General features: G+C 46.5%; 1 protein-coding gene across 2 annotated transcripts in view; it reads left to right on the top strand.

Moving 5' to 3' along the window:
* Window positions 1-11326: 11326 nt before the first annotated feature.
* Window positions 11327-14292, top strand: part of RNF130 (ring finger protein 130) — a 188710-nt gene continuing 185744 nt past the window's right edge. For both annotated transcript variants that reach the window (XM_064279284.1, XM_010593269.3), the window contains exon 1: window positions 11327-11588. In XM_064279284.1, coding sequence (XP_064135354.1) covers window positions 11342-11588 — 247 coding nt within the window. In that variant the 5' untranslated portion in view covers window positions 11327-11341. The remainder of the gene's footprint in view (window positions 11589-14292) is intronic.

The following is a 14292-nucleotide window of genomic DNA, read 5'->3' as shown; positions in this document are numbered from 1 at the left end:
ATTTCCATAACTGTACCTCTATGTGCTCTATTACATACATGAATATAATCACAGCACATACAAATATATATATACAAATGCCCACTACTATATCTATATATGCACATACATGTACTCCCATATACCCTCCCACACCTATATAGCATACATGTTTACCTACATAACCACTCACAAATTTTTAGTTGTTATTGCTGTAGTTGCAGAATTATATATGTTATAGCATTTATATCTTAGTTGTCCCTTATTCTTGCATACCTCGCAGTGTCTTCATTTACCTTGGTCACGTTGTGCTAAACAATACAACGTTTTGAGAAAAAAAAAATTGGAAACCTGTAGTCCTCCCAAATAAACCCAACTATTTTCATTTTGCTTGTTCCTTTCCAGCTCTTGTTCACGCATGTGGACTTATCCTACATAGTGGCAACCAGAGATTTATTTTCTACTTTGCTTTTGCACTCAACATTCTATCATAAGCATTCTTTACATAGCCACAGCTTGAAGATATATTAATAGCTGCATATTCACCCTCAAATTTGTTACACCATAACTTGCTTAACAGATAAGTAAGCCTATTCCCAACTTTTTGCCCCTGTAGCTAATGCCGCAATAAACGTCCTTATGTACACTGTTTGTTTTCTTGGGTCAAATGTTGGTTTTGAAGCAGCACGAACACTCTGGGCTGGCAGCTCACATTATCCTGCTCTGTCTGAATCTCCAGGCTGCAGTCACAGAAAAGCTGCTGGGCCCCTGGGCCTTTGATGTCGGAAGCTTAGCTGACCACAAATGGCCTGGGAGTGGCAAAATCTCCTAACTAGATGAGATGTTTGAAAAGAGGCTTGGAAACCCACCTCTGCTTCTGGAAGAAACCACCAGCATTCACTTGGCAGGCCAGGGATTGGGCAGCCAGTTTGAAGTCCCCCTGCAATAGGCAGTTGCTGCCCTTGCCTGCCTCGTGCCCACTGCACCTATGTTGGCCCTGGGGGTTTAGTCCTCCTCTATCGGCTAGGCCCTTGGCAGACCTGAGAGTCAAGATGCCTCGTCCTTCCACGGCCAAGGCGTGGGTACATGGCCCAAGTTAGACAGGTCAGATGCTTTCGTCCAGAGGGATGCGGCATTGACTGATAAAACCATCCCTCAGTTCCAGCTGCCCAGGAGCCCAGAGCCACCTGGGTGCTGTTCTTTCTAAGTCTGACCTTGCTGTCTGGCCTTCAAGCAGATGAGCTGCCCTGAAGCCTTTTGTTCAAGTTGGGCTGAATCTAATCTGCTGCTGTGAGCAGAGGCACTAACAGATACACCCAGGTTCCCTGGTAGAGGGCCTGCAGGGCCCTAGGGACCACTACTCCAGGTCAGCCCAAGGGCCAGCAGTCAGGCGAGAGCCGCCAGCTGCCCCAGGCCTGCCTCAGCCTAGCTGGCATCTCCTCTCTCAGAGCTCTTTGTGGCTTACCCATTCATCACTCTGATCAAACAAATTTTGACAAAGGACAAGTTGATGCCTTCGATCTCACTAAAATGCAGCCACCCCTCATCCTCACCCTGCAGCCTGTGTCTGCACAGCATTCCAAGTGAGGGATCAGCTGGAGCCCCACCCGGATTCCTGGACAGAGCTCAGCCAAGAGCCTCTGGCTTCTCAGCTGGGCCAAGGAATAGGAAAACCATGGGTCATCTGAATCCTCGAGCCTGTGGTGAACATGATAATGCAATGAATGAGGGCCTGGGAGCCAGCCAGCACCATCACTCACTCATTGTTATGCACTGAATGGTACCCCAAAAAAGATACCCTGAAGCCCTAACCTCAGAAACCTGCGAATGCAACATTGTTTGGAAACAGGGCCTTTGAAGTTGTTATAAATTAACACGAGGTCACAATGCGGAAGGGTGAGACCTAATCCTATATAACTGGTGCCCTTATAAACGAGGAGAAGAAACACAGACAGAGAAAGGAAGGACAGCCATACACCTACAAGCCAAGAAGATTCACCTACAAGCCAAGAAACATCTGGGCTACCAGTTACAGTTACAGTAACTGTGATATAAATGTTTACACAAAACAAGTAGAATACAATGTATTTGTGTTACTGACAAGATAATCACAGAACTCAGTACATTGCATGGTGAACTCCAAGGAAGTTGGGAGAGATAAGAAAGGATCTTCCCCTAAAGTCTTCTGAGAAAATGTGGCCCTGTCAACACCCTGAATTTAGACTACTAGCCTCCAGAACTGCGAGATGATAAATTTCCATTGTCTAAAGCTTTGTTGGAGCCCTGGTGGCACAGTGGTTAAGAGCTACAGTTGCTAACCAAAGAGTCGACAGTTCAAATTTACCAGCCACTTCTTGGAAACCCTATGGGACAATTCTACTCTGTCCTGTGGGGTCACTATGAGTCGGAATTGACTGGATAGCAATGCATTAAAGTTTTGTTACTTTAGGAACCCAGGACACTCACTCATTAGCTGGGCAAGTTCATTGAGCAAAGAACTTACTTCTCTAAGCTTCAGATTCCTCATCTGCAAAGAAGCCTAATAGTCCCTAGGTCTGAGGGTGTTCATGAGAATTAAATTCCAGTCCCTGGAACCTATCCTGTAAAACACGTTCCCTTCGAGCTGATTCCGACTCATAGTGGCTCTGTGGTACAGAGTAGACCTGCTCCACAGGGTTTCCAAGGAGCAGCTGGATTCGAACTGGTGACCTTTTGATTAGCAGCCATAGCTCTTAACCACTGCACCACCAGGACCCCCCTTTCCATCCTCTTCCCCCCGCCCCCGCCCCAGGACACTACAGGCTCCAGATCTGAGCTGTTTTATCTGTCACTGTTCTTTTGCCTCCAGGCCTCTTCCCAGTGTCACCCCACCTGCCCAAGCCAATTTCACCAGCATGGCCTATGACCCCTGGGCATGACAGGCCTTTCCTCCCTAGGGTCCCCCGCCATCACTTCCCTAATGAGAAACCCCCAGGAAAGGGAGGGCAGCTGCTTCCTTCCTCCGGCAGGACCTCTCTGAAGTGAGAAGAACCTGGGCCACTTCCATTTTTTGAAGCTCCTGGTGTACTAAAAATGAGGAAATGCCAAGTTACAGTAACTGTGATATAAATGTTTACACAAAACAAGTAGAATACAATGTATTTGTGTTACTGACAAGATAATCACAGAACTCAGTACATTGCATGGTGAACTCCAAGGACATAAATTTAAAGTTGCAGGATGATCACCAACTTCTTTTAATCTGCTGGAGCTGGGGCTGTACCCTCAGATGTCTAACTTTCTAGAAAAAGGCATATGCAAAGTCAATGCAGAACCTTCATTAGATCCTACTTAAATGAAACAGGGAAGAAAAGACAGTTGTAGATGTGTTGGAACATTTGAATAAGGATGAGTTATGAGATTATTTTAGAAATTACTGTTCATCGTCTTGTCATAGTGTCAAAAAATGGTTCAGAAAAAAAAATTTAAATAAAAATCATAGATACCACTACACATCTACTGTTGTTGTTGTTAGGTGCCATTGAGTCAGTTCTGACTCATAGTGACCCTGTGTACAACAGAATGAAACACTGACTGGTCCTGCACCATCCTCACAATTGTTGCCATGTTTGAGCCCATTGTTGCAGCCACTGTATCAATCCGTCTCATTAAGGGGCTTCCTCTTTTTCGATGACTCTCTATTTTACCAAGCATGATGTCCTCTCCAGGAACTGATTCCTCCTGAAAATAGGTCCAAAGTATGTGAGACCTAGTCTTGCCATCCTTGCTTCTAAGGAGCATTCTGGTTGTACTTGTACAACTTGAGCACACCTATTAGAGTAGCTAAAATCCAAAACACTGACAAGACCAAATGCTGGCAAGGACATGGAGCAGAAGGAACTCTCATTCATCACTAGTGGGAATGCAAAATGGTACAGTCACTTTGGAAGACAGTCTGGCAGTTTCTTACAAAGCTTAGTCTTACCATTATATAGTCTTACTGTTTGATCCAGCAATTACACTTCTAGGTATTTACCCAAATGAGTTGAAAACATATACCCACAAAAAAACCTACCTGAAAATGTTTATAGCATCTTTATTAATTATTGCCCCAAAATGAAAGCAACCAGGATGTCCTTCAATAGGTGAATGAATAAACAAACTGTGGCCCATCCAAACAATGCAGTATTATTCAGGGAAAAAACAAATGAACTATCAAGCTATGACAAGACAGAGAAACCTTAAATGCATACTGCTAAGTGAAAGAAGCCAGTGGGTCAGGGATAGGAGGAAGGGATGAATACGTGGAGCACAGGGCATTTTTAGGCCAGTGAAACTATTCTATATGATACTGTAATGGTGGATATATGACATTAAGCATCTGTGCAACCCATAGGATTGTACAACACAAGCAGTGAATCTTAATGTGACCTATGAACTTTAATGATTTTGTTGTTGTTGTTAGTCGCTGCGGAGTAGGTTTTGACTCATGGTGACCTTACGTATAACAGAATGAAACATTGCCCAGTCCTGAGCCATCCTTACAATTGTTTAAATGTTTGAGCCCATGGTTGTAGCTACCCTGTCAATCCACTTCATGGAAGCTCTCCCTCATTTTCGCGGATCTTCCACTTTACCAAACATTACAGCCTTTTCTAGCAATTGATCTTTCCTGGTGACTGGTCCAAAGTAAGGAAGATGAAGTCTCACTATAATGTATCAACATTGGTCCCTCAATTGTAACAAATGTACTACAGGAATGTAAGATGTTAACAGGAGAAATAATGTGCTCTAAGAAATAAAGTACCATTCTTGCAACTTCTTGGTATATTCGAAATTTTTCATTAAGATTGAAAAATTTAGATTGATGATACAAATATATTTATACATTTTTTTAATAAGAAAAATTACATGTGCTCCTGGGGGCTGTGAGGCACCCTTTGCCTGTGTGTGTGCAGGACGTTGGCTGCCCTCAGCATCCACCCATTTATGGATGCCCTTGGGAGGGCAGTGCTGCTGCCCTCATTCAGTCCCTGTTGGGACTTGTCACCAGCCGTTGTCCCTCCAGTAACAAGTTGTAAGGAAGTGGGGTGACTGTGATAGCTACAACTTCCAGGGCCCCATCATCTGATTTACACCTGGCAGAGCCAGGGTGGGAGAGATCATTGCCTCCGCTTCTCAGAGGAAAACTGACCCCAGAGGAGACAGGAACATGCAGAGGTCATACAACTGACAACTGACATGTGGCCAAGCTTAGATCTGAACCAGTGGCATTCTGGCAAACTGTTCTCTGAAAAATAAAGAGAGAGAGAGAAAGGGAGGAAGGAAGGAAGCTCTGATTTGTAGTGTTTGCCCATTTCTGTGGTATAAATACTACCACCATGGCCACTTCAAAGCGTCAATTGTTTAACAGCAGGCTTGCAAAATCCCCAGCATACCACTGATTTGAACCAGTCCTGGGTGTCTGTCCTCCAAGCCTCTACAATTTTCTCCGTCAGTATTTCCTACACTTCGGTCCTTTGTGCACCAATTTTATAATTTCACTGTATCTGTGTTTTACCTATTACTTATTAAAGATTTTTTTGTTAAGATACCTCACTTTTTTAAAGACAGCTGTTATTACTATCACTAAAAACTAAATAACTTGCTATAAAGCAGAAGTTAATATTAAAACAAACATATAATTACTAAAATAAAAAATGTTCTTTGTATTTCCTAAAATCCCCTTGCCACGTGCTGGTCCCGGCAGTCCAGAGCAGCACTCTGGCCACCTGGGGCCTATCCCTCTGTCCACCTTCGGTAAAAGCCATTACATGAAAAGGCCACAGCTCCTCACTGAGTCCTTCAAAAGAAGACAGCACATCTGTTGTGAATGTGAAAATGCTCAGCCAACATTCAGAGGTATCTCTTGTCAGTCTCAGTGTTTCCTTGGAGCTCTTCACCTGTGGCATCTCTAAGGACTTTAGGATCCACAGGAAACACATTGTGAGTGGCCTCTCCCGGACAGCCTGCCCCATGGGGATTAGACTGGGTTCCTGTAGTGATTTCACCTGCAGCCTGGTCTTAAGGTAGGGTATGGTGATCAGCAGCAGCAGGAGCAGCCAACATGAACAAGACCCGCTAGGGGCAGAGCCCCAGGTGAAAAGCAGAAAAGAGAGGCTCAGGCAGGGGTGAAGGAAAGGCAGCTTAAAAAGACAATGATGGCATCTTCCAAAGCTAAGCACCCGCCTACCCTGTGATGCAGCTGTTTCACTCCAAAGCATATACTTTCAGAGATGCATGCTCATGCCCACCAAAAGACACGCAGAGAGTTTTCTGAACAGCCGTGTTAATAATAGGCCCAAAGAGAAATCAACACAAATGCCCATCAACAGGAAAATGGATAAATCAATTGTGGATTGTTGCTATTGTGTGGCATCGATTTGATTCTGACTCATAGCTACCTTACATATATTACAACGAAACGCTGCCTGGTCCTGCATCATCTTCATGGTTGTTGCTGTTTGAGCCCATTGTTGCCGCCACTGTGCCAACCCATCTTATCGAGGGTCCCCCTCTTTTTTGCTGATCCTCTACTTTACCAAGCATGATTGGTTCCTCCTTATGACATACTACATGCAAAAAAGAAAGAATCTCATAGACATAATGTTAAGAAAAAGAACACAGACACCAAAGAGTACATATTGTACGATGACCTTTATGCAAAAGTTAAAAAATTGGTAAACTAATTTATGATAATTGAAATCATCACAGCGGGGTGGTAATGAATAGGTCACTGTGAGTCGGAGCTGACTTGACAGCAATTACCGGCATAACAACAAGAATGACTGAGAGGCCCAGAGAAGCTTCCAGGGTTGCTGGTCATGTTCTCCATCCTGATCTCAGTGGTGGTTACAGCGGTGTCTTCACTCAGTAAACGTCTGCTGACCTGTATGTACTTAAGATCTTTGCACTTTACTACAGGTATGTTATATTTCAATATAAAAATTTAATAAATAAATATTTAAAAAAAGGTAAGAAGAACAACACAGTGCTAGGTGAAAAAAGTGAGAAACAGAATGACACCAATAAGTCAATACTGTGTAATAATTTAAAACTACATATAAGCTAAACGGCAACACACATTTTGTAAGAACACAAACAAAAGATACACATGAAGCACATTAGAATGGTTTCTATGGGGCAGGGGAAAAGAGTGAGGAATGGTGATAAATGGGAACATGTAAATGACAAAATAACAGCAGGCAGCACCTTTGTATGGATTGAATTGTTTTCACCCCCAAAAAATTACGTTGAAGTACCTGTAAATAGAACCTTGTTTAAAAATACGGGTTTTCTTTTGTTATGTTAACGAGGTGATTCATACCTGAGTAGGACAGGCCTTAAACTTAATTCCTTCTGAGCAGAGTCTTATAAAATCAGCAAAATAGACACGGGTACACACGGGGAGTTGGGGGATGAAGAGGGGGAACAGATGCCACGTGAAGATATATCTGTAAGCCCCCAAAGAATGTCAAGGAACGCCTGGGGCTACCTACAAGGTTAAGGACCCTCCCCTAGAACCTATGTCCTGATTTGCACTTGCAGGCTTTAAACTGTGAGGAAATAGATTTCTGTTCTTTAAAGCCACCCACTTGTGGTATTTTTTGTTACAGTAGCCCTAGAAAACTAAGATAGCCTTGCTTGGATTTGTGGGAATCGTGTGCCATCTAAGAGGAAAAACGAGGAGGAGGAGGGAGAGGTTACTTGGGGAAACCTGGAAGAGCTGAGGTTTCCAACACTGCCCTGGGGACCCAGCTTAGACTCTGATCCCTGGAGCCCCCAAGTACTATGCTGTGTGCTTTACACACAGTTACCCCTGTTCACATCCCTGGGAAGGTAGACATTGCTCACAGAGGAGGCAGGTCAACTCCTGGAGGCCTGAAGCCCTTGCCGGGGCCTAGACCAGGGAGGCTGGCAGCTGGGGCCCTGCTGGAGCTCTGGGAAGATAAGAATTTGAACTGGGGCTGAGAGATAAGAGCAGAAGCAGGTGAGTAGGCTTGTAGAGCCAGGGGTGAGTGATGTGTGGCTGAGTCAGAGAAATGGCCCCATGGAGGAGGCAGGCACAGCCAGGCTGTTCTGGGAGACGCCAGGCTCTGAAGGCCCATTCCAGGCCAGCAGCTCACTCAGGCCAGCATGGCCTGACTAGGACCCCTGCACATGTCCTTCAAGGTATTTGGCATAGCCAAGTCCACCTATGGTTTTGTTTCCTTCATTTTAATCAAGTCACTTTTTTTTTTTTTTAACTTAAATAAATATTTTTAAAAGTAGCTTTGTATCACTACTTGAAGTGGAAAATCTCTTGGCCTAAAGGAACTGCCTCCATGAAAATAAAGACAATTGTTGTTAGGTGCCGTTGAGTTGATTTTCAACACATAGTGACCCCATGTGCCAAAGTAGAGCTGCCCCACAGGGTTTCCTAGGCTGTAATCTTTATGGAAGCAGATGGCCAGGTCTTTCTCCCACAGAGCTGCTGGTTGGGTTCAAAACACCGACCTTTCGGTTGGCAGCCAAGCACTTAATCATTGCATCACTAGTGCTCCTTAAAGACAATTAAACTCTTAAATGTAGTAGCAGTATTAAGATCAATCTCACTGCTGGCATCTGCTGAGGCTATGTACTGAGACCCAGTGACACTTTGTTTAAAACGGAGATTGGCACACACTAAAAAGGGGGTCAAGGTGCTCTAGCATGGTGACTATCTCCTTGACAGATTTAGGGCCAAAAATAGCTTTAAAAGGAGCTGCCTTCTCCCACCTGATTTAACAGGGTGGTGTCTGTGGAGTTGTTTAAAGCTACGGGTGCTAACCAAAAGGTTGGCAGTTCAAATCCACCAGCTGCTCCTTATAAGCTCTACTGCCTTGGGGGCAGTTCTACTGTCCTATAGGGTCACTATGAGTTGAAATCGACTCAACGACAATGGGATCTGTGGCCGCTATAATTGCTTCTCATGTCAGGGCATGAACATTCCATACTTTGAAAGACCCTTGTGACAGCCAAAGTCCCTAGGTGGCGCAAATGGTTTGCTCTTGGCTTCTAACTGAAAGGTTGGTGGTACCAAGCAACAGGGTAGCACAGTAATAGAAAGCCCCGGTGATCTGCTTCCTTAAAGATTACAGTCAAGAAAACTCCATGGACATCAGTTCTACTGTGTAACACACGGGGTCGCCATGAGTCAGAATCAACCCAACAGTAATGGCTTTATGAGAGCAAGAGAGCAGAGATCGTGAGAGCTTCAGGGCAGAGGCTGGGCTGGGGCAAGCCAAGGGAGAGGAGCAGATCCTGGAGATCCCACCGAGGGAAGAGACCCACGCAGGCCCTAGAAGTGGCCCAGGCTGTTTGGGCAGGGAGCTGTAGGGAGTGGGGTACCCTGATGGCACAGTGGTTAAGAGCTCAGCTGCTCACCAAAAGGTCAGCAGTTTGAATCCACCAGCTGCTCCTTGGAAACCCTATGAGGCAGTTCTACTCTGTCCTACAGGGTTGCTATGAGTCAGAATTGACTTGACGGCAATGGGTTGGGGGTGCTTGGAGCATGGACACCTTGGATCCAGGACTAGAGCAGAGCCCTCTTTCAGTGCTGGATGCAGGTTGGGGCTCAGTTGCTTTGGTCTAAGGGCTGAACTTCCTGGAGGCAAGCAAATGAATAAAAGACCAGTGCCAGAAGGTGGTAGTAGGGGTGAGAGGGAGGGAACTGGAGGGAGAAACTGTGAAGGAAGCCACCAAAGAGTCGCCAGTAGACATCTGATGTTTTAGCCTGTACTGCATCTATACTCAGTTTTCCTTTGGAAAGCCACCTTTCTTCTGGATTCTCAGTACATTTGGTTGCTGAAGGTTAACTTTACCCCCTTCCTACCAGAGGAGGCAGAAGACCCAAGCCTGGCTGATCAGAAGATGCCATCCTTACCTCCCACCTGCCCACAATGATGAGTACATGGCCAAATAGCCTATAAGCTCCTGGATACAGCCACACCTGAAGCTACACCCATCCTTTCCCGTGGTTTATGTTTTAGGATGGTGGACAGTTTTAATTGACATGGCCTCTGTGTGTGGTGGAGGGTGGTGGGTCCTCACTACAATTTTCTCCTTCTCCAGGGTTCTAGGGACTTTCATCTAGCCTGTAGAGGTCCTTCTCAGCCACTCAGGGGGCCCTGCAGTTCCTTGGTACTTTTATTTACAGAGACCTGCCCACCATGTTGATTATATGACTTGCATTCGCCAGCTGAAATGTTAGATGTCATGGACATTTTTTGGTGGTTTTCTCTTTTTTTTACCGTGGGAAAAATATATTTAACAATACTTGTACATCAATGCACAATGTATATACCCCAAAGATTCAAACCTACAAACCAATATTCATTGTAGCATTATTCACAGTAGTCAAAAGATGGAAACAACCCAAGTGTCCACCAACAAATGCATGGGTGAACAAAACGTGGGCTGTCTGCACAGTGGAACATTACTCAGCCATAAAGAGTGACATCCTGATACATACTATGATATGGATGAGTCTTGAAAACATTATGCTGAGTGAAATAAATCAGACACAAAACGACCAATATTATATGCTCCCATTGTTATGAAATACCTAGACAAATGCATACAGACCAAAGTTTATTAGAAATTTCCTAGATAGTAACAATAGCATAATGATTAATTTTAAAGTTTTAGGTTTTTTTTTTTTCTTTTGTATTCTGCTATCAAACGTTTTGGTGGATCCCTGGAAAGCTCCTAGGCTCCAGGTGCCGTGCCCATCAAGTCTGATGGTTAAACAGGGTCCGTGCCGGGAGAGCTGTTGGCCGGCCCTCGTACAGGCGGGCGGGAGAGGGCAGGGCCTCGCACGCATGTGCGTGAGGACCGGGCTGCGCCTCAGGCCTGCGCGTTGCCGCTCGGCTGGCGGGGCGGGGCGGGGCGGCGGCGGGGAGCGCGCGCCGGGGGCGGCCTCCGGGCTAGCCGGCCACTTGGCTCCACAGTCTTTCGGACACGTTTTCTAGAGTCGCCCCCCACCCACACTCGGCAGGGCTGACCCCGGGGGATGAAGAGGGTCAGTCCCCACAGCCCTCAGGGAGCCCCGAGGAGACGACCGGGAGCGGCCTGAGCTGCCGTCCTCGCCGAGGGGCCCATGGGCGGGCCCCCGCGGGCGGGCCGCGGACGTGAGGGCGGCGCGGCCAGCCCGGGGGGCGGCGAGCCGCTGGGCAGCTGCGGCGGCGGCGGCGAAGGGGGGCCTCGCTCTCGGCCCCGCGCAGGCTGCGCGCGCGCGCTCCCGCCTCAGCCCCGGCCGCGCCCGCCCCGCCTCTCGGTCCCGGCCCGGGAGCCCGGTCAGCGGTCGGCGGCGGCCGGAGGGACCATGGGCGGCGCGGCGCGGGCGGGCCCGGCCCGGCTCGCCGCGCTCGCGCTACTGACATGCAGCGTGTGGCCGGCTCGGGCCGACAACGCAAGCCAGGAGTACTACACGGCGCTCATCAACGTGACGGTGCAGGAGCCCGGCCGCGGCGCCCCCCTCACGTTCCGCATAGACCGCGGGCGCTACGGGCTGGACTCACCTAAGGCCGAGGTGCGCGGCCAGGTGCTGGCGCCGCTGCCCATCCACGGAGGTGAGTGTCCGCCGGGAGCGGCGGCGGGCCGGGGTCCCCGCGTACACGGGCGCCGGGCTCGCGGGGGCGGCAGCGCCGGGCGGGGCTTTCGCCGCCCTAGCCCAGGCTCTCCAGCTCCGCGCCACCCGGCTGGCGGTCCCCGGGTCGAGGTTTCCTCGGGGGTAGATCCCGGCCTGCTCACGGTTGGGAGTAAGGCTTCAGAAGCGTTACTAGGTTTTGTTCCTTTTTGTTTTAAAGACTTAGAACATTGTTTTTTTTTTTTTTTTTTTTTTCTTTTGGGTAGCTTGTTTACAGGAGGGCATTGAACTGCGAGTTTCAGAGACAGCTCAGACAAAGGAGGTGGTGGGAAAGCGCAAAACTAATTCGTGGTGGATGAGATCTTAACCTGTGTTTTGGAATCAGCAGGTTTGTTTCCGGAATCACGGATTTAACACTGCATTGGATCTGCGAGGATGAGGCCTTTTCGAACGTGAAAACGTGCTGTTTTTCTTAAGTGGCAAACGGGAGGAGGGGTGGAAGAGGAAAATGGGCATCTTCCCTGTTGCTTTTGGCTCTTGTTCTACCCCAGTAGTTTCACTGTAATGTGACTCCTGAAAATCTCACATTGTGAACAATCTGATACCAGTTGGAGCTAGTAGCCAAGTCTGTAGGTCATGGGTGCCCACCAAGAGAGAAATAGGTACATTTTTCAAGAATTGTCTTTGAAGTCATTTGGCTTACTCTAATGTCTTCCTGTAAACATGGCCTCTGTTCACTTGTTTAGCATAAAACGCATATATTTGGGTAGATTATCGGTCATGTTGTTAAGAAAACTTTCCACATTGCAAAGTATGTTTTTTTGCTTTGTGGCACATTGTGAACATTTTGGAGAGCGTCTGCTCTATTCTCTACACCCACTCTCACCCTGAGAAGGCTGAGAGATTTTTTTTTTAGTTGTTTTTAAGATGACCTAAACTACACAACCTAAATGAGGTAATGGTGTTTGTTTTTATACTCTAAAATATGAAAACATGCTCTAAGATCTGTGTTTGTATGTTAGAATAGTAAACTGTTCTCTTCTTGGAGGCGATCTGGCTGACAAAAATGAAGCACACGAAGCTTCTTACACTGTAGCCCATCCCCAACTTAGACCAACCTTTTAAAGTTCGTTTTTACATCGCTAATCAGGTGCTTAAGGTGTATTTCTCATCTCCACTTTGTTAAAAGCAGCAGTTAGGGTCACAGCTTGCCCCCAGAAACAACTGTGTCTTTCGTTCCTTCAGTAAATGTTTTCCTGCCTGCCCTGTGCCAGTCACGGTGGTTGGGACGCATAATGTTGCCAAACTATGGCACTAACAATGACAGCCTATTTTCTGGTGTGGAGAAACGTGAGGGTCACGTGGAAGGGTAGGAAGAGGAAGAGAGGCAAGCTGTTCTGGAGCAGTGTTTTGAAATCTGTGGTTTGTCTTTGGAGCTTGGTTCCCTCAGGCACCCCAAGTCCATGACCCTCACTTTAGATTCTAGAGCTCCAAAGTGTTCTTTCTCTGTGTTAAAACGACTTGTTTGCTTGTCTGTCACCCCAAGCAAAAGCCCCATCTTTTTTTTTTTTTTTTTAGTTTTTATTATGCTTTAAGTGAAAGTTTACAAATCAAGTCAGTCTCTCATACAAAAATTTATATACACCTTGCTACATACTCCTAGTCACTCTCCCTTTAATGACACAGCACACTCCTTCTTTCCACTCTCTATTTGCATGTCCATTCGGCCAGCTTCTGACCACCTCTGCCCTCTCATCTCCCCTCCAGACAGGAGCTGCCCGCATAGTTTCATATGTCTGCTTGATCCAAGAAGCTCACCCCTTACCAGTATTGTTTTCTATCCTATAGTCCAGTCCAGTCCCTGTCTGAAGAGTTAAAAGCACCATCTTTTGAGAAGGTTATTAGGATGTGTGGTTGATAGTCCAGTCCAGTCCCTGTCTGAAGAGTTAAAAGCACCATCTTTTGAGAAGGTTATTAGGATGTGTGGTTGAAGGTTAGTCCCTCTCAAATGGGGAAGTAACATAGTAGGATTAAAGGTTCTGAGTCCACCTGTGCTGTCTGTATACTCTGTGACACTGGGAAAGTAACTTCACTGCTTGACTTTAGTTTCCTCATTTATAAAATGGAATGATGGTGTATTTTCCTTCTAAGGTTGTTGAGAGGTTTAAGTAGTTCCCTGCATTCTTAAATGAAGAGACTTTGCTAGCCTGAAGGAATCTCTGAATTGGTGGCTGCAACAAAATGAACACACTGGGACAGTGTTTGTGAAGGCTGAGTCTGAGGTCAGTTTTCTTGAGCTTCTCTCTGTTTCTTTTCCTGGGTTCTTTAAAACCAGTTGCCATTGAGTTGATTCTGATTCATGTCGACCCCTTGTGTGTCAGAGTAGAGCTGTGCTCCATGGGTTTTTCAGTGGCTGATTTTTTGGAAGTAAACCACCAAACCTTTCTTCTGAGGTGTCTCTGGGTAGACTGAAACTGCCAACCTTTGGGTTAGCAGCAGGGAGTGCGTTAACTGTTTGTACCACCCAGGGACTCCCGTTCTCAGGGAGAACATTTTTACCTGTACAACATGAGATAGCTGTAGGTTTTCTCATGGTGCTAGTGGCGGGAGTCTGCAGGTGATTTGAGTCTGGCTTTTACTAAGGGGTCCTCACACATCTGTTCATTCTTTTCAGCATTGCTAATTGA

This window comes from Loxodonta africana, chromosome 2, assembly GCF_030014295.1.
Source record: "Loxodonta africana isolate mLoxAfr1 chromosome 2, mLoxAfr1.hap2, whole genome shotgun sequence".
Classification (NCBI taxonomy): Eukaryota; Metazoa; Chordata; class Mammalia; order Proboscidea; family Elephantidae; genus Loxodonta; species Loxodonta africana.
The sequence above is the reverse complement of the archived record's forward strand: the minus strand, read 5'-3'. Positions and strand labels throughout refer to the sequence as shown.